The 21,031-nt window shown below is 44.9% G+C and overlaps 1 protein-coding gene across 1 annotated transcript in view; it reads right to left on the reverse strand.

The window, feature by feature from the left end:
• The window catches only part of LOC143925732 (lysosomal dipeptide transporter MFSD1-like), a 75,127-nt gene that overhangs the window by 27,386 nt on the left and 26,710 nt on the right, over window positions 1–21,031 (reverse strand). Inside the window, exons 5-6 of the mRNA XM_077450184.1 lie at window positions 15,470–15,723; window positions 1,082–1,182 (exon numbers count right to left, since the gene is read on the reverse strand). Of these exons, the coding sequence (XP_077306310.1) occupies window positions 1,082–1,182; window positions 15,470–15,723 (355 nt within the window). The remainder of the gene's footprint in view (window positions 1–1,081; window positions 1,183–15,469; window positions 15,724–21,031) is intronic.

Here is a 21,031-nt window from a genome sequence, read left to right on the forward strand (position 1 = left end):
ATACAGCAAGAAAGCATATGCCGCGTACACACGGGCGGACTGTATGGCGTACTTAGTCCGTCATACAATCCGACGGACAGTCCGTCATACTTTCCACTGAACGGACTTGACCACACACGGATGCACAAACAGTCTGTCGAAAGCTTGCGCGATGACGTGTACAGCACGTACGACGGGACTAGAAATAGGAAGTCCAATACACAGCAAAGCACCCTTCCGCCGTGTAAATCCTTTCTGAGCATGCGCCATTCTTAGTCCATCGAACTAGCCTACCGACGAGCGGATTGTCCGCTGAAACCAAAGTACGACGGACAGAATTTCGAAAAATCCGAAATACTTAGTACGCCAGACTGCACGCTGAAAAAGTCCGCTGAAGCCCACACACGAGCGGACTGTCCGCTGAAATGTGTTTCGACGGACTAAGTACGCCATACAGTCCGCCCGTGTGTACGCGGCATTAGAAGTCCTATCCTGTTTTTACTGCTATCTGGGGGTCTGTTATGTTGGCCATACACACTTCAATAAATCATTCATTACTTCCCTAATCAATCTCTTCCAATATGAATAATCGAGCCCCTCTCTCGCCACCAATAAAAGTGATCTAGCAGCAAATCCACCGCTGAGACCACTTATCTTGTAGCAGACCGCCCGCTGAAGAAGAGGATACTGGGGTTATGGCAGCTAGGGCTGCTATAACAACCACAATATCCTCCTTCAAACAGCCGGCAGGAGTCTGGTTTTTAAGCAGCCCATAAATTACTTGATTTTCTTTCCTTCAAACACAAGTGGAAGAAAAGAAAATTGCTTGATTCTGCTATCAACACTGACTCCCGCTGCACTACTGTATTCTGCCAATGGGGAGCACGGGGAGCCTTCCCGGCCTGCAGTAATCAAATGAAAAGAAAAAATCCTACAGACCAGTTGTACCCAAATCAATCAATGGATCAACTTGGGTACAATCGCCCTGCCCATACAGAGATCGGATCTCAGCAGGTCCAATGTCGCCACAAGTTTTGGATGGACACTCACATTAATGTTAGAATAGTTTTATTACGTCTTTGAAATGAAACTCAACACTTACCCCTTGGAATTGGTCCTGCAGAACGCTGGGAATATCAAAGCAGAAATAGGAGCCAAAGGTGAGCATGCAGTTGAAAAAGAGAACCACAAATCGGTAATACCCTGAAAAAGTGAAAGGGACAATTTTATTACTGCACCAACTGAATACAATTCAGTGATCTGATCCATGCACTGGTCCTGCTCAGATGTACATTCGGGATGCACTTGGAGATCCGTGCATCTGTCTGCCTGTCATTGGTTTCAGAAGGTTGCCTGCACAGAACACCTGTATAGGGAACAGTACGCCTATGTGAATCAAGCATTAAAATAATTCATGAAGAACTATTATAATTTCTATCAGGTTTTTACTGCTGTCCATGTAAGAGGAGGAGAACATGGCCAACAGTCATGTATCGCAGGAAAGAAGGCAGACCAGAATAAAATTCAATGTTTCGGCCTCTTTCAAACGACACCTTCTGTTTTCATCAGCAGGGGATCTGATCGGACCACAGCAGGCGGATGACAGATCCGTGTCTGCTCAGTTTATGCAGAGCGGACATGGACAGAGTCCACATTGCTCTATGGACAGCTGGGAGTAAACAGAATCCGCTGTCCATTTACACGTGACTACCACCGATCCAATCTGCCTACACAGAGGAGAACGAATCAACTTATGTTTGTTTTTAGCCAACCAGATAGAAGGAAGGCGGGTGTAGACGGACACAAGCTTATTTACACCCACTGGTCCATAGGGGGGATGGACCATCTGATCTGGTCCACCTGAAAAACTGACAGGTGGACCTGATTGGAACGGTCATGTCCTACTTACATTTGGGGATCTTTTTAACTTCATTAAAGTGGCAGTAAACCCTGTTACACCGTGTATGCCTACAGGTAAGCTTATAATAAGGCTTAAGCCCCATACACACTATCAGAGTTTTTCCTTCAGATTTACCAAAACCATGTAGTAGAAGGGCCTGCCTGATTGCATACAAATTGAAACTCCTAAGGTTTGACCTCATAATATATGGTTTTGGTAAATCTAAAGACACAAATCAGCAGAAAATCTGATAGTGTGTATGGGGCTTTACCTGTAGATACTGTGAACATCTCCTAAACTTGCACTGTTTAGGAGATATTCAGAGTGTATGCAGCCAAAGCCATCGGCACATGCGCTCTGAAGGTCCGGCATACCGTGCCAGCCCTTTAGAGCTGGGGCTGGAAATGACAGCTCCTGTGCACATGGGCAGGAGTGACATCATCGCGCCCCTGGCCACTCATGTAGCCGCAGGCCATGAACCTGGATTGAAGACCAGGGTAAGATGTCAGCCCACTCAGCAGTGACAGTGTGGCGCTGGAGGGCTTAGTTCTAAGGTAAGTTTCTCATGATGCATACTAGCACATTATTCCATTCTCCCCCCCCCACCAACTGCGGTTTACTACTGCTTTCATTTCCTTACATGGATCTAGCTTTTTCCTCTCAAACTGACATCTTTTTTACATCATGGGGAGCTGTCTGTCTCTTCCTGGTTCTTGCAGCCGGCCCCCCAATAACACAGCACCAGACCTCATACATGCACAGATAGAGATCTGGAGCTGTGTTTATTTACATGTTGTTCTATGAATACTTCTGGCATATCAATGTCCCAGGAATAATGACTCTCCACCATTCATATGTAGTGCCGGCTCCTGAAGAGCACGTGCTATATGTTTATCAAATTTAAGGATACACCTGAACTACAGTTTGGTTTGGGTACAATTGTCTAAATTTGACTATGGACTATGAGATGTTCAGCCTGACCTGGGCACTGTCTCTTCTGGCAGGCATGGAACCATGGTCTGGTTGGGTGCTTAAGTTACTCTCTCTCATAGCCCGCCCAGTGGGAGGGGCGCTCATGCTGTGCTTTCTGGGAGAGGGTATTTAAGATGCGGATGTCATGTGGTTCAGGGTTCCGGTCCAGAAGGATGTACTGACTTCATGGTCCTGGTCCTCCTGACCAGCCCCTAGGAAGGCTATGGTCTGGGGTACGGATCCACCTGATCTTGTTGTCTCAGGGCTGGCTAGCCCGAGGCAAGGAAACTAAAGGAGGATTCTGAGGTGTTTGGGTGCCGTCTCCGGTTTGGGAGAGACCCAGTGACTTCATGCTATCTAGGGGAGGACTCTTCAGAAGAAGGCCACGTACGCGTTGGTTTCTTAGCAAGAGCCTGGAGGAGCTGAAGTACCCAAGAGAATCCGGTCTTGTGGATATCACCAAGCTGGCTGAAAGATTCAGGTATCACACGAGTGTTATACAAGTTTCGTTTTCCTACGTGTTCTACAACAACGTCTGTGGCAGAGACTTACCCTTGTATGTTCTACAACAACGTCTGTGGCAGAGACTTGTTCCTGAGTAAGCACCTTGTTGGCTGCTAGGCCTTGTGAGAGAGGGACTGTCCAACTTGAGTGAACATCCAGTTGTGAATGGCTATTCTCTGGATGCAGTAAAAGTAAGCAAGTTCTTCAACATTGATTTGACACTAAGAATACCTGAACTTCCTTTCCTACCCTCTGATCCCATTTTAAGAGACTGTTCATTGTCTAAGTTTTTTGCAAATAAAATCCATTTGTGTGGATCTGTCGTCAGTCTCTCAAGTTACTGGGTCATCTACCACGGGACACCCCTAGACGTGAAGTGGGGGAGAAGAAGGTAACGGTAAGCCCAATCTAACCAGCAGCTTCTTCGGGGGTTAGTGCTACACCTAGAACAAGCAAACAGACATGGCAGCAGATTTGCCTGCACAATTGTGAGATCCGGCACTGTATCTGTTACCATGTTTTTTGAATGGTGAAAAGTAATGTGATTGGTGATGCCAATTTTCACCTAGGTAAAAATAACAAATGAAAAGGTCATTTTTTTGGAGGAAGGAGGATTAGAATATAATTGGTGAGTGAAAGTCTGTATGATAAGCATATAAACAATGTTTCAGAGACGTGCAGAGTGGGCCTCCTTCTCAAGGTGACATGGACATTAAAAATTGTGGGCAGCAGAGTCATAAAAACCCGACATTAACCACACAGATTAAGTCATAAAAATCCCTTGCAGTAAATTACTAATATCATGGTGAACCCAGTCAATATATATATCATTATCTATGCAATGTACGAGCCATAGAAATGAAAGATACACTAGGCCGAAAACAGAAAATAATGTTTTTAAAAAATATTTATATTTTTATATACAATTGTATTATATTTGACTTTTTAATTAATATCAAATTAAATGAATATGAATTTATTTTTGCCCATTATTGGCACCTTTGGTGCAAGAAAAGCTCAAGAAAATTCAGTCTGCAGTGTCCAACCATCTCTTGTATCCCCAGTCTCTAACCACCTGATACAGGAGATGGTCAGAGACTGCAGACATGATACAAGAGCTCAATGCAGCCTTACCAGTGCCCGTCAGATGCAGCCTGCCCGTTCCCCTTATGCATCCTGCCAGTGCTCATCATATGCAGCTTGCCTGTGTCTGGATGCAGCCTCGCCCATGCCAGGATCAGAGCGGTATCTCCGTGTGTCTTGAATTGCCCAGGCGGCTGCAGTAACAATGTCCCGCTTCCTGTAATCACGTCACACTGATTCAATGTCCCGCCTTTGGATCAGCGTGACGTCTGCCATAGGAGGTGGGACATTGTTATGCAGCTGCCCGGGCAATTCAGCTCTGTGACACACGGAGATGCTGCTCCGTGGGGAAGGAGGAGAGAAGACTGGGGCGAGCCAGGAAGACGCCCCTGCAATGGGCGGCACCAGGGGGCCCGCCCAGGCCCCGCCCCCATTTTCAGCAGCATTTTTCTTTCGACAATGTGCCGAAAACACAATTTTCAGCCGATATGTTTCGGCGGCCAAAATTTTGCTGCGTCCCTAGTATCGATCTCCACTTCTGGAAGACGGGGCTGCGGCCGGCCTCTTGGAAGTTCAGCCCCCTCCTCCCTCAGCCACCAGGCCAATTAGAATGAGCAGCACGCTTCACACATGCGCAGTAGGGAACCGGCTGTTAAGCAAAAAGGCTTCACTGCAGGGTTCCCTTACCAGGAATGGTGGCGACTGCACCCAACAGCTGATCCGAAGATTGGCTGCGGTGCCGACATCGTGGCTCCCTGGACAGGTAAGTGTGAATAAATTAAAAGTCAGCCACTACAGTATTTGTAGCTGCTGACTTTTAATTTTTCATGGGAGGGCTGGACCTTCTCTTTAAGTAAATGAAGGACTGAATTAAATTCTGTTTTTCTGGCCTTTCTTCGCTGCATAGTGCAAAAGACACATGGGAAGGCACCACCACACTTCCCTTTCCCAATCAGGATCAGGACCAATCAGGATCTTCCCTGTGCAGATCTACCAAGGAGAGATCTTCCAGAACAAAAATACAAGAATAGAGCTGGAACATTAAAGCAAGTGCCTTGATTCTTGTCAGGTTCCCATTAGTGGGGGGTAGATCTTTGCTGCTGACCTCTGTCCCAGATTGAACAGTTCAAAAGACACAAGGGTTACATCTAAAAGCAAAACCTGCTTTTAAAAATGCAGATTTTACAAATACCAGCCAAGCTTTTCAGCCTTTGACCTGTCAACACGACTACCAGATTCCGAGGCAGCAAAATGCACAGGAAACCCATCTGTAGGGTGATCCTGCTTCTATAAAGCACTTTACATCAATATACATGTATGTACTTTATGTGCAATAAGAACGTTGGTTTAATTGGTATGAAGAACATAAAAACCTCATCAAACACTGACAGTTGAAATCATTTTAGTGCAGAATGTAGATGAATGGGAATATTAGAATATCTATTACATGGGCAATACAAAATTAGTAAGGGCACGTTCACACTGACAGTGCGGGGGCGTTGACGGTAAAACTAGCGGTGCTTTACCTTCGTTTTAGAGGCGCTAGCAGAGCACTTTTAACCCCCGCTAATACCCGCAAAGCACAGCTGCCAAGGCGATGCCCCAAAGATGCTGCTAGCAGGACTTAAACGTCCTGCCAGTGCACCTCTCCAGTGTGAAAGTACTGAAAAGGGGTCTTCTAGGAATTTGCAGCCAAGACTACAGCACAGCTCCCATGACAGCCCCTCTTTAGGAATCAAAGACCTCTCTCCCCATCCTCTGATGTCTCCATTTTAGCTCTGATGTATAGACCTACTGTCATTCTGTTAGGCTCCTTTCACACGGATGATCCGTTCAGGTCCGCCTGTCAGTTTTTCAGTGGGACCTGAAAAGATGCTCCATAGAGGTCTACGGAGCGTCGGATGTCAGCGGTGACAAGTCCGCTGACATCCGACCCGCTCCGATCAAAAAAAGTGTGACAGAGGAAAAAGCTATTTTTCCATCCGTCATCGGATCGGGTGACAACGGACACTGCGGTCCGTCGTCATCCGATCTCCCATAGGGGAGAGCGGCGCTGTGACAGGTCCGTCCCTGCGCAGTGTGCAGAGACGGATCTGTAATCTTCCTGCTCAGTGGAGATCGCTTCGGCGATCTCCGCTGAGCAAGCGGATATCCACGGGGCGGATCAGCACTGATCCGCCCCATGTGAAAGGACCCTTAATCAGCTAAAATATTCACATTGCACTAACATTTTAATCTGCCCTTCAGATTATTGCACTTTTTTTTTTTTTAAAGCTGAACTTCAGCCATAAAATATATAACACTTGCAGTGTAAGAATAAATCCACACTACTGAAGGATGTCTCATGTGTCTAGGTGGAGTTTACGTATAACTTGCTCTAGGTTGGCCATACACTAATAGAATTTCCTTCAATTTTTTAATTTTAAGAGTATCCTTTTGATTTTTTGATGTTCATTTTTGACCGCAGTGACAAGAAATTCAAAAAACTTGAATGGAAAATTTTTCCCAAACGAACAAGTTTCTTAGGCAGGCCATACATGGGTCGAATTTCGAAAGAATTTTCTTTTGAAAATCTTATCTAAGAATTTTCGTTGGTATTTCGCACCATTAGTGGGCTGCACCAACAGCCGATTTTTGTGCGGCAATCGAATTTGAGTAATCGGATATGTTGGAAATTTTTTGGAAAACAAATTTTCTAATCAAGGATGGGAGAACCATGCGAGAAATGCAAAATAGAAATGCGCATGTGCAAGAAAAGAAAAATCCCAGAAAGAAAAAGAAATTCCCAGCCACAAAAATTATTTTCTGCAGAAACATGAGGTGAAATTGAAGGCTTGGCTGGTGGAATTTCTAAATCAATGGTGGCGCCATCGGATCACAAAACGCACAAATTTTCTGATTTTCAAAAATTCTTTTTCGAAATCCGACCATGTATGGCCAAGCCTAACTGTCCTTTTCGTTTAGAAAGGCCCATTAATGGCAAAATTGAATGTTAAAAGCAAACAACATTTTGAAGTACTTTTGAGCGACATTAGTCAAGTCATCAATTGTACTAACAACTATCATACGAATATCCGTACGAACATTTGTTTAAAAGTCTTGTAATAAATGGGCATCTTTACACTCATCCCTGGTACAGTGCATTCGGTGCCTAATGTTGGGTGCTAAGAGTTTCTGTTCCAGTTGATGTCCTCGGATCACATCAGACTGCTCACACCTCAGAATGTAAAGCACTCTGATTGGAGGAGGGAGAGCATGATATTCAATCACATTGCACCTTGCATTCATCGCAGCTTAGGTACATTACAGATCCCCCATTCAATAAATGTCTCATTTTCAACAAATGCAAGGTGCAGTCTGATTGGAGGAGGTGCTGATGAACGTCACAACATCCCCTCCTCCAATTACAGTGTGCCTTGCATTCATAAAAGTGCCCATGTTGAAGACCCTTAGTGTCGAAACGCGTCAGTCCAGCATTTACTGCACCCCACATTGCTTTTATATTTACTTTTATTTTTGTGATCACTTTTACTTGTGTTATTTATATATTTTTTATGACACATTTCAATAAACCTATTGGTTTTGACCTGCACCATTCGGAGCCCCCCTTTGTTTCCATATTTCCATCGTGAGTGTTCGAGAAGCTGTTCCTGAGTACACTCATTCTTGAGCGCACATTTTCTTGGAGTTCGCAGATTGTGAATCGGGGACCTGGTACTAGATTTATCCGACCACCACCCATGCACAACATCTGATCTGGACTACCTAGGATTTCAAGCCTTACTGACTCACTGCCGTATGACATGTGTGTTCAACTTTTTCGGTAAGAGTACCCATCTTCTTATCAATGAAAGGTTACGCTGAAGTGACTACAGACAACTTGTCACCTTCCTTCGCTTAGTACAGTTCCTCTCTGCTTTGGTGTTTTTCTACAGGAAGAATTACATCTGCACATTTTGTGTTCATGTGGACTATTTGGCCATAGGATAAATTGAAGTTTATCCCTTCAGTTTGGACATTACACGCATTGAGTTTTTTCTTTTTTTTGTGTCCAGCACATTTATGCACATTTTTGCTGTCACATATTGTCCATTCATATAGACATTTTTGTGTTTGGCACTCGTGTTTCTAGTTACACTTTTTTTTACATATTTGCACTTACTAGTAAGCACTACACTAATTATCTACCATAAAAAAAAACACTGGGTTTACAGAATGGAGGAGCTACTTTGACATTAACCTGCTGTCATCTGCGTACTCCTGCCGAAACTAACTAACTTTAATTCAACTTGTACAATGTAGTAGGGCTGAAACAATTAATTGTTATTATCTATAATATATAATATATATATAATGAGCCTAGCTGCACACTGTAAAGTGATAAGGTAGTGACTAATGGCTATACAGAATATTACAGAACATTAATAATTTCTGTGACGATAAGTGCTCCATGATCAAGTATTTCTGGGTTGGGTGGAATAGTGCCCCATCATTGGTTTTCCTGGGGGGGGGGGGGAATAGTGCCCCATTGGTGTTCCTGGGAGAGAGAGGGGGGGAATAGTGCCCTATCATTGGTGTTCTCTGGACAAATAATGCCCCATCATTGGTGTTCCCTGGACGAATAATGCCCCATCATTGGTGTTCGCGGGTGGAATAGTGCCCCCACCATTGGTGTTCCTGGGTGGAATAGTGCCCCATCATTGGTGTTCCCGGGTGAAATAGTGTGCCCATCATTGGTGTTCCCGGGTGGAATAGTGTGCCCATCATTGGTGTTCCCGGGTGGAATAGTGTCCCCATCATTGGTGTTGCCGGGTGGAACAGTGCCCCCATCATTGGTGTTGCCGGGTGGAACAGTGCCCCCATCATTGGTGTTCCCGGGTAGAATAGTGCCCCCATCATTGGTGTTCCCAGGTAGAATAGTGCCCCCATCATTGGTGTTACCGGGTAGAATAGTGCCCCCACCATTGGTGTTACCGGGAAGAATAGTGCCCCCCACCATTGGTGTTCCCGGGTGGAATAGTGCCCCCACCATTGGTGTTCCCGGGTGGAATAGTGCCCCATCATTGGTGTTCCTGGGAGGAAAACTGACCCATAAATCGGTGTTCCCGGGAGGAATAGTGCTGCCCTATTATTGGTGTTCCTGTGAGGAATAGTGCCCCATAATGCCCCATAATGTTCATTATTACTTTAAGTAAAACAAAAAAAATTGCATATTGCACTTTTTTTAATGATTTTATCTGATTAATCGAAACAATAATCGGCCAACTAATCGATTATGAACATAATTGCTAGTTGCAGCCCTATAATGTAGTCAGCACCAACTGCACTGTATAGGGGAGTGGAAGTCAGAGTTGCACATGGCACTACAGCCTAGAGCAGCCTTACCCAACCTTTTCAACACAGGGGAACCCTTGAAATAACTTTCTGGTCTCAGTGTGATGGTCAGTGGGAAAAATGTTCCTTACATGTGTGGTCATTGGGAAGAATTACCCAATTGCAGATAGATAAAAAGCTCAATGGTGTCCGTGGGAACTTATCTGAGAGGCAGAAATTGCTCATTGTTCAAGGAACCCCGAGCAACCTCTGGATTAAACCTGGGGCACCATGGAACCCTGGTTTAAAAACCGTGGACTAGACACAGGAATGCCTGGAGCAAAACGTGTCACTCACCTAGGCGGCAATGAAGGATGAGGGGTGGGTAACATGCAAACCATAAAAAAGTTAAACAAAAAGGGGAGGTCTTCATGGAGTGTTCCTGTGCAGTACAATTTCAGCAGCCCATTAAATTCCTTTGAATTGCGGAACCCCGAGAGCGCTGGGATGGGTGGTGATGTCTGCACTACAGAGAGGCCGCTCTGTGACCCCCGAAAACAGAAGCAATGAGGATTTTTGGCACTTCAGGACAGGAAAGCAGCCAATCACACCGAACTATACCTGACTGGCTGCATTGGAGGTCAGAGGAGAGATTGGGGGTCTAACAGACACCCGATCTCTCCATGAAGAGGGTGAAGGATGAACTGAGGCGCGTTTGCAATTCCACGTGCCCACCTCCGCCAGGAAGCTGACACTCCACAGAGCTAATCACAGGCAGTGAGACATGTCTCGATCTGCAGCTACACAGATCGGGAAATGTCTCTTTGCCTGTGATTAGTGCTTCGGAGTGTCAGCTTCCTGGCGGGTGCGTGGAGTTGCGAACACGCCTGAGCTCTTACTTAAAGAGGACCTGTCACAGACCATGCTGTCACAATTGATGTTGCTCATCCATTGTGATAGCAATAAAGTTAGTATGAAAAAAATAAATGAAAGTGTAAAAAAAAAAAAAAACGTTTTAGATGACGTATATAATAATAATTAAAAAAAATTTAAATTAAAGCACCCCTGTCCCTACACACAAATGTGAACACATATGTAAGTCCTGCACACATATGTAAATGGTGATCGCACCACACTTGTGAGGTATTGTTGTCAATGTCACGCAACACGTCACGCCTGACCTCCTCTAACTCTAAACTGGTAACCTGGAAAGGTATTTAAATCGTTAAATATGGAGAATTTTAAGTACCGTACTTTGGCACCATTCCATGGGTGTGCACAATTTTAAATTGTGACATGTTAGGTATCTATTTACTCAGTGTACCATCATCTTTAATAGTTTACTATAAAATTGGATATTGTATAGTGTTTCCGTGTACTAAAATGAATCAAAGTGTTTTTTTTTTCTCCAAACAAATTGTGTTTGAAAAACCTCTGTGCAAATACATCTGGACAATAAAATTACATGACAAAAAATAAATAAAAAATTGCGACACCCCCCATTTTATTCTATAGGGCCTCAGCTAAAAAAAAAGAAGTGTGTGTGTGTGTGTGTGTGTGTGTGTGTGTGTGTGTGTGTGTGTGTATTATATAAGTAATTTTCTAGCAAAAAAAAATAATATGTACACATACATATATACATATATATATATATATATATATATATATATATATATATATATATATATATATATATATATATATATACATATATACATACACACACACACACCACTTTTAGAACATATAAGAAACAATCTACCATTGGAATAAACTTGAGATGAATACTATGATGTGGTGAATTCAGTTTTAATGTTTCCATTGATCCCATCACAATCCAAGGTGATGGTGGGAATCCTCCACTGTGCAGATCCTGCCAGCCCAACATTCCCACCATCATCCTATCACTACAATATAAATATGCCCAGATCCCTCCCTCCACCCTCTCATCAGCCAAGCTGACCCAGCTCACGTGACTCTGGCCATTTAAACCGATCACATGACCGCACAGTCACATGGCTTGAGTTCTGCTAAAACCCCACTGGGACCCCTCTGGCGACCACTGACCTCTCTCTGCTGCTACAGCCATGGCTTCTCATCACACTATATACAATGTTCTCCCATCAGTGCCCAGCTTATATCACATAGCTACTCCCTGACTCCGCCCTCCTGGGGATGATAGACAGGCACAGAGTCCTCCTGAGGGCGCGACTACTTCGTGACTATTCAAAGTCAGAGGAACTCATCAATGTCCACCTGAGGGCGCGCCTGAGGAAAAAAACGCTTTATTATGTGGCTACTGGTATAGCCAGTCCAGCCGAACGTGTCCACCAGAGGGCGCACATTCTCTTTATGCTATTAACCCCTTCACACCTAAGGGTAAAAGAAATCTAAAAACCTAAACTCAATTTTGCAACTTCACATGTGTTAGTAAAACTGTAAACAGCTACTTAGTGTATCCAGGTGGATTGTACCATTATTTTCCGGGCAATTTGGGCTTTCCTTTTGGTGGTAAATGGTAATGGATTTTTCCAGATTTTTTTATTTTATTTATTTTATTATCAAAGTAATAGTAAAAAAAAAAAAAAAAAATAGTAAGAAAATATTTTTTTTTATTTATTTGTATATTTCTGTCTGTTATCATAATTTACCAGCAAGGAACAACCCCAAAATAATTCTCCTGCTCCTGAGGATCGCAGTGATATGATATATGTGTATGTTATTTGTACCTATACAGCCCAGGAACAATGGTGCGCATTTAGCATTTTATCCTGTCTAAAACACACAGATAATATTTTAAAAAAAAATGTATGCTACACAAAATAAACTGACCATGAACTTTGACCCAACCTTGACCTTTGACCCTGACTGTGACCCTAACAATAATCCTGACAACCTTAATCTTGTTCTTTTCTTCTTTATTTTTTTCATTTATTTTTATTATATATATATATATATATATATATATATATATATATATATATATATATATATTTTTTACACACTTGGATTGTTTACAATTCCTATCCTGCAAGAAGAGGAAGATACAATGTATCATTCTCTTCATTCAGAAGAGGAAGGAAACCCAGGGGCTGGCTCACAGTGACTGATGACTGTGATGGCCAATCAGAGGCTATCCCTGCGATCAGATGACACAGTCCTGGGTCCTGATCATTAGCCCATGGCTCTCAGAGAGACCCTGTCGCTGTGCGGTGTGCTCTCAGCACAAAGGTATATATGCATATATACGCATATATGTGGCCCCATGGAAAAAAGCCCCCCTTCAGTGAGGCCGCATGTATGTGTGCGGTCAGCGTGAAGAGGTTAATTATGGCCAATGACATAAACGGAAAATTGTTTCATACTTACTGTAATTTTCCTTTCCTGGTGCCTACCCATGGCAGCATACCTGTGATAGCTCTGCCCCCGAGTCCTCCCCTCAGGATAGTTAATAGCCTATAAAAATGACCAACCTACCCCCCCCCCCTAGCATTCTCCAATTATATTGAATACCAAGGGAGGGAGCGTATGCTGCCATGGGTAGGCACCAGGAAAGGAAAATTACAGTAAGTATGAAACAATTTTCCGTTTTCCTGGTGCCCCCATGGCAGCATACCTGTGATACAATAAATAGCTAAGACCAGGGTGGGTACTGCTTCAAAGAAAATTTTATTTAAGGAAAAGCGATATCTGCTTCAATTGCCCTTTTCCCGAATTCTACTGAAGTGAGTGCTCCTGGGACAATTCTGTAATGGCGCATGAACGTATTTGGCGACGCCCATGTGGCCGCTTTACAGATCGTTTCCAACGATACACTTGCTCTTGCCGCCCACGAAGAAGAAACTGCTCTCGTTGAATGGGCTTTCACCGCCGGAGGCTCCAACCCTCTAGCCCTATACATACTTTGGATTAACCTACAAATCCATGAAGCTATCGTCCTCGATGTGGCTCCTTTCCCTTTATTTTTTTCCCATGGTAGTACAAATAATCTATCCGATGCTCTGAAAGGACTTGTGGCCTGCAAATAACGTGCTAGAACTTTAGAAACATCCAACTCTTGCAACGAACCAGATAAAGGATCCGTGAATGAAGGGAGTGCCCAAGCCTCAGAGAGAGAGTGGATAGGGATGACACTTTTGGGACAAATCCTTGAACTGTCCGCAATTCCACCCTATCCGACTATGTGTTCTTTCTCTGCTCCTAATGCCTGCAATTTTGAAGCGCTCTTCCCCGACGTTATAGCAACTAGAAAAACAGTTTTGAGCATTAGGTTCCATAGTGAAGCGGCCTCCAATGGACTAAAAGGCTGCGCTATTAGACAGTCTAGCACAAAAGGTAGGTCCCAGGCCGGGAAAGCTCGTTTTACTGGAGGGCGGATCTTCTTGACTGCTTTGAGAAATTGCATGATGAGAGTATCTTCTGCCCATTTTAAGTGGGTACTTGCTGAAATTGCTGCTACTTGAACTTTTAATGAACTTAAACTGAGTCCCAGGTCTAAACCATTCTGCAGAAACTGCAAAACTATTGAGGTAGAAGGACTGGAGGGATCCCCTTGTTTGCTTATTGCAAACGCTTTGAATTTATTCCATATCTTAGAATAGATAAAAAAGTTTGTGGAAGGTTTCCTAGCTTTCAGGAGAGTCGAGATCACTCCCGCTGAGAATCCCAATGATTGCAACTTCTGCCACTCAATATCCAGGACATGTAGGTTCAATTTGTGAGGAGCTGGATGCAACAATTTCCCCTGTGAGAGAAGCTGTGGGAATACAGGGATCTTAAACGGTGGGCATATGCTGAGGCTCACAGCCCAAGGGAACCATGGCCTTTTCGGCCAGTAAGGCAGAATAGCTATCACTCTGATTGGCTCCATTGCTAATCTGATTAAGAATTTTGCGATCAAGGGTCTGGGGGGGAAATGCATATGCAGTCTCGCAAAGCCATGGACTCGAGAGGGCATCCACTGCTTCTGCTCGGGGATGAGGCAGGCGGGATAGAAATCTCGGTAGCTTCGCATTCACTGGTGAGGCAAAGAGATCTATTTCTGGTGGCTTCTGGAGATTCATGATCTAACTGAACACTGATGGGTGCATTGCCCATTCGTTGCTGTCTGGAAAACAACGCGATAGGCGATCCGCCTGCTGATTCATACGTCCCGGAAGGTAAACTGCCTTTAAAATCCACTAAATTTCTTTCCGCCCATAACATGATGGGCTCCACTTCCCTTAGTAAAGTGATGTTGTGCGTCCCCCCTGCCTCTGTATATATGATACCGCTGCTCTGTTGTCCATCCGTACCAGCACTTGTCTCTGTCGTAGATGTTCTTTTAGACTTAAAGCTAAATACACTGCTCTTAGCTCTAAGACGTTGGAGACTACCCCTTGTCACGGGGACGTCCCATCTCCCTTGTACTGCCAGGTGATCGCAGTGAGCTCCCCACCCTTTCAAACTCGCGTCGGTGGTAACAATGGTCCAGGAAGGGCATTGCAGGAGCCGAGGTTTTGAAATTAGGTCTTCCTTCGACCACCAGAGGAGACCCCTCCTCATGGAAGCAGAAATTGCTATTCTCTGACATAGGGACTTCTTCCTCCACTGCGTCAAAAAGCCCCATTGAAAAATCCTCAGATGCCAATGAGCCCAAGGTAACATCGGAATGCAAGCTGCCATAGTCCCGATTAAACTCAGGCAATTTGAGGCTGACAGGTGGGAGAGCGACCTGACGTGGATCATCTTCTGGGCAATCGTCTTCACCCTTCTGAGGAGGGAGGCGCACTGTACCAGCCTTGGTGTCGAATAGATCACCTAAGTAAATCATCACCTGTGTTGGGGTCAGGTGGCTCTTCTCTGCATTTACTAACCATCCAAACTCTTTCAGAGTCCTCAGCAGAATCCCCTTGTGGACCCATAACTGGGCTTGATTGGACGCTAGCAGTAAAATGTCGTCCAGAAAGTGAAAGACTCGAAGGCCTTTTTCCCTGAGAGAAGCCAGGATTGAAACTAGAACTTTTGAGAATATTCTTTGTGATGTACATAGGCCAAATGGCAGCCATTGAAACTGGAGATGTGCTGATCCTATTGCCACTCTCAAAAATCTTTGGAATGCTGGCAACACGGGAACATAGAAATAAGCATCTTGCAAGTCTACCGATACCATCCAATCACCTGGTTGTATCATTTGCGTGATCGTCTGCAAGGATTCCATCTTGAACGAGTCGAGCTGTATGAAACGATTTAACCTCTTTAGATCCACCACTGGTCTCCATCCTCCACTCTTCTTGGGGACGAGGAAGAGAGGAGAATAGAATCCCGTGAACCTTTCGGAGGGAGGGACCGGTAAAACTGCCTGTTGAGCTACAAGAAGATGTAGATATCTTTGTAAAGCTTCCACTTTCTGCGGTGACGTTGGACTTCTCGTTAGAAGGAACAAATCTTGCGGGGCCCCTTTTTGAAAGGTCCAAAAATGGCCATAACGGATTGTAGAAACTACCCACGGATCCTCGCATCGACTGGACCATACTTCCGCAAGCCTCTTCAACCTGGCCCCTACTTGCTGGAGTGGCCTCTTGTCAAAAGGACTTCGTCCCCTCCTGAGTGTTGGAGAGACCTCTCTGTTTATTCGCTTTTAAAAACGTGGCCTGAATACTCCTCCAATTCTTTTTGGGGTCTTTATTTTGTCTAAAGTTAGAGAAACTTCTATTCCTAGAAGCTTGGAATTTTGTTGACACCACACGTGACCGCCTCACTCTTCTATCCTGGGGAAGTAGCCCAGACTTCCCTCCTGTCACTCTAGATATTGCCTTCTCCAATCTTTCTCCAAAGAGCGCCTTCCCATCAAACAGGATTTTGCACGGTTCTGTTTTGAAGCTGCGTCGGCAGCCCATGGCTTCGGCCATAGCGCGCGCTTAGCCATGATTGTGTGTAACATTGCCCTAGCCGCATATCTCACGGAGTCAATTGCGGCTACTCCAATAAAATCTGCTGACAGCTTGAGCTCTAACGCCTTTATAATATCGTCCTTGGGGACCTCTTCTCAGATGACAACTTCAATATTTTCTGTCCAAACTTTAATGGCATTAGACACCGAGGCTAAAGCTACCACCGGTCTACAGGCTCCTCCTGCCAGCTGATAGATTTGAAAAAAGCCTATATGCCTGTCCAGAGGATCCTTAACCACTTGCTTACTGGGCACTTAAACCCCCCTCAGTCCCAGACCAATTTTCAGCTTTCAGCGCTGATGCACTTTGAGTGACAATTACGCGGTCATACAACACTGTACCCAAATGAAATTTTTATCATTTTTTTCCCACAAATAGAGCTTTCTTTTGGTGGTATTTAGTTACAGCTCGGAGTTTTATTTTTTGCTAAACAAACAAAAAAAGATGCAAAAAAAAAAAAAATCATGTTTTAATAGTTTGTTATAAAATTTTGCAAACGGGTCATTTTTCTCCTTCATTGAAGTGCGCTGATTAGGCGGCACTGATAGGCTGCATTGGTGGGCACTGATGGGCTGCATTGGTGGGCACTGATGGGCTGCATTGGTGGGCACTGATGGGCTGCATTGGTGGGCACTGATGGGCTGCACTGGTGGGCACTGATAGACATAGTTAAGGCGGCACTAATAGGCACAGATAAGGCGGCACCGATGGGCACAGATAAGGCGGCACTGATGGGCAAAGATGGGCACAGATAAGATGGCACGGATGGGTGGCACGGATAAGTGGCACGGATGGGTGGCACGGATGGGCACTGATAGGTACCACAGATAGATGGGACTGATGGGCACTGATAGGTGGCACTGATAGGTGGCTCTGATAGGTGGCACTGCTGGGCACTGATGGGCGGCACTGCTGGGCACTGATGGGCGGCACTGCTGGGCACTGATGGGCGGCACTGGGGTGCAGCACCTTTGAGGCAGATTTTGGGTGGCACTGTGGGTGGCACTGCTGGGTGGCACTGTGGGCACTGCTGGGTGGCACTGTGGGCACTGCTGGGTGGCACTGTGGGCACTATGGGCACTGCTGGGTGGCACTGACAGGGGGGCACTTACTTTATTTCAGGATGGCACTGCGGGTGGCAGGTGGGCACTGGCAGGGGGCAGGTGTCCGTTTAAATTGCTGGCCGTGATCGGGACTGATGTCCCGAACACGGCCGCCGGCGATCGGCTTTTTTTTTTTCTCCTCGCGCTGTCAGCGCGAGGAGGAATACTAGCCGATTACCGGCTCCGTTTTATCACATGATCAGCTGTCATTGGCTGACAGCTGATCACGTGATAAGGGGTCGGGATCGACCCCTTACACTGATCGGTGATCAGGCGAGTCTCACGGACTCGCCGATCACAGAGCGCGCCGCGCGCGCCCCTCAGGGGGCACGCAGGCCGCTCGTAACCGGGACTACGTCAATAGACGTAGTCCCGGAAATGTGGGTCCGCGCTATTGCCGTCATTTTGCAATAGCGCGGATCCCAAGTGGTTAAAGGAGGCTGAATCCTCCATAGGCAGGGTGATGTTCTTGACCAAACGCACCACTACTGCGTCTACTACTGGCGGCGTATCCAGGAAGGCCGTTTTGGCCAGCAGGTACAATTTCTGGAGTCTATTTAGAGAGACACGTTTATCTGTCCTCTTCCATTCCCCCTCTATTAAATCTTTTAATTCCTCTAGAAAGGGAAAAAAAAAAAAATTCAATCTCTTTTTCAGAAATGGAAAGAAGGTTTTTGCCTTTTTGGGAGGTTCTTCCACTTCTTCCCAACCGATGGCTTGTTTTACTGCTAAGACAAAGGGCTGCACTAACGAGAAATTAAAGCCCGAAGGGTCTGCATCATTTGAGGAATCCTCCAAATCAGGTTTGTCCCCAGCTGATAAGGGAGGCGGGGTTGCAGAAGTGCCTGCCTGGTCTGTGGATGATTGACCCTGATTAGATATTTCTGATGTTTGACCCTTAAACGTGTCTTGCAGGGTGGGAGTCGTATGAATTAGCTTCGCTAATGAGTCTTTTACTACTCTTTTAATCAATTCTGTAACTTGTTCCACCTCCGCCTTTTCGCGTTCCGCGTAGGCTTGAAAACAGTCTTTACAGATCAGTTTATCAGACATTGGGGGTGCGCCACACGCTCTACATTCTCTCTTTCCCCGTCTGTGAGGGCTAGCTGAACGATGCCTTTTGGAACTAGTTCTTGGCAAAGAATGATGAGAGGTAGATGAGCGGCTGTACGCTGAGCTTGGACGTGTGCGTCCGTTGCGATGACCAGATGTCTGGTTAGACGCACTCTGGTGTAAAGGGCTGAAACGAAAAGTAACAGCGCAAGGCTCTCTTTTAGTTCGACAAAAAAATAAAAATAAAAAATCTTTTGGCACGTACCCTTACCTAAGAAAGCGAGGGTCTTGGTCTAGCGGCGGCTGGCTCATAATTGCAGGGCAGGCAAGGGCGAAAGTGACTGCACAGAATACTAAAGAAAACACAATAGACTCCTATGAGACCCCGTGAATATACACCCCCCTTCCCACCTATACATTGTGTATGTATGTATGTATATATATATATATATATATATATATATATATATATATATATATATATATATATATATATATATATATATATATATACATACATATACATACATACATACATACATATACACACACACACACATTTATATATACACACATACAATCAGATATCCCCAACTATACAGCCCTGCCTAAACAATTACAAATTCATCCTGTAATTTCATCCACAACTTTCCTTCATGAAAAATGCTTGAGAAGAAAGAAAAATAGTTCCAACACAAATCCATCTCTGTCATCCTTACAACCCCATAAATTATCTCCTCTACATATGTAAACCTTTAAATAAACATCTAATAGAGAACAAAAACAAGTACAGAGAAAAGAATCATGCACAAGCAAAAACCTATAGTCAAACCGCACTACAGCCACATTTGTTTACTTCTTTCTTTTTACTTACTAAGGAATCAGGTTCCAGTCCACACAGAGCACTCAGGAGGCAGCAAATACAGCTGGCTACACCTGCCTCCTACTGACCCTGCAGCCCCTAAGTAGAGGAAGGAATCTCCCATCCCCTTCCTCTGCTCTGCCCCCCTACTGAAGGGCAACATTGCCTGTTTTCCCTTCTCCAAGATGGCGCCGGCAGCGTCAGATGCCCGCGCATGCGCAGAACGGCCGCGCCGTCCCTACCAGCATAACTATAGTCAGAGTACAGCGCTGCGCGCCCAGCGCTTGCTGCAAATAACACTGCTCGTGAAAAGGCAGAAAGATAATAAACAGCACAATGAAAAAGGGAAAGCTCAGAAGTGAGCCCCTACCTGCCCCACCGACTGACAGATTTGCCTTCAAGCAGAACCAATATCCCATGTAGGAAGTGGCTGCTGCCCCAAAAGACCCTCAGAAGGGGCTCCCCTCTTATAAGCGCTGGTTAGCAACCCAAGAAATGGGGACTGCATCTGGGAGAGGATTGAACCCAGACAGAAACTGCTCGCGGCAGAGGTAAGATACGTCCAAACACTATCCGTTAGGTATGAGGAAAAAAAAGGAGAATGCTAGGGGGGGTAGGTTGGTCATTTTTATAGGCTATTAACTATCCTGAGGGGAGGACTCCGGGGCGGAGCTATCACAGGTATGCTGCCATGGGGGCACCAGGAAATGTATTTTTGCTGTGCCCGGTGCACATGATGAGATTATCGGGCGAATGATCGTACTTTACTGGTTTACTAAACTTATGAAAATTCTCCTACACAGAATAAAAATTCAGACATGATGTAATGTGTTGAAGTGTGTTTGTATTTATTTTCCAAAGCCAACTGTAGTGAATAAACGAAAATCATACGATTTCGTGCTTGTCAGATTGGATAATATCGGATGAACTGTCGTGATCGGCTCCCAAAAGCTGCATACTAACGATCAGATTATTGTACGATCGCTTCAAAAGCGGTATTTTTCATACGATTTTCTGATCGGGGGTATGGGTCTTAAAGTGGTATTGAACCAAAAAATTTAATATATTGCAGCTTACCAATTCTTAAATGTGGTGGTTGCATCACTACTCTTTTTAGGCCTTTTCCTACTCTATTTCCACTTGGTGATCTGGCCAGTAACACACCCAGGGCCGGTGCTAGACTATTTTGCACCCTAGGCAAGACCAGTTACTTGCCCCCCCCCCCCCCCCCAAAAAGAAACAAAAAAAAACATACACTGCATGGCTTTGTGAAGTGTCATTAAATAATAGTACAACACGCTCTTTGATCACAGATCCCAGTGTGTATTGT

Source organism: Lithobates pipiens, unplaced genomic scaffold (assembly GCF_037356315.1).
Source record: "Lithobates pipiens isolate NorthernLeopardFrog02 unplaced genomic scaffold, aLitPip1_a1.2 Scaffold_22, whole genome shotgun sequence".
Taxonomy (NCBI): domain Eukaryota; kingdom Metazoa; phylum Chordata; class Amphibia; order Anura; family Ranidae; genus Lithobates; species Lithobates pipiens.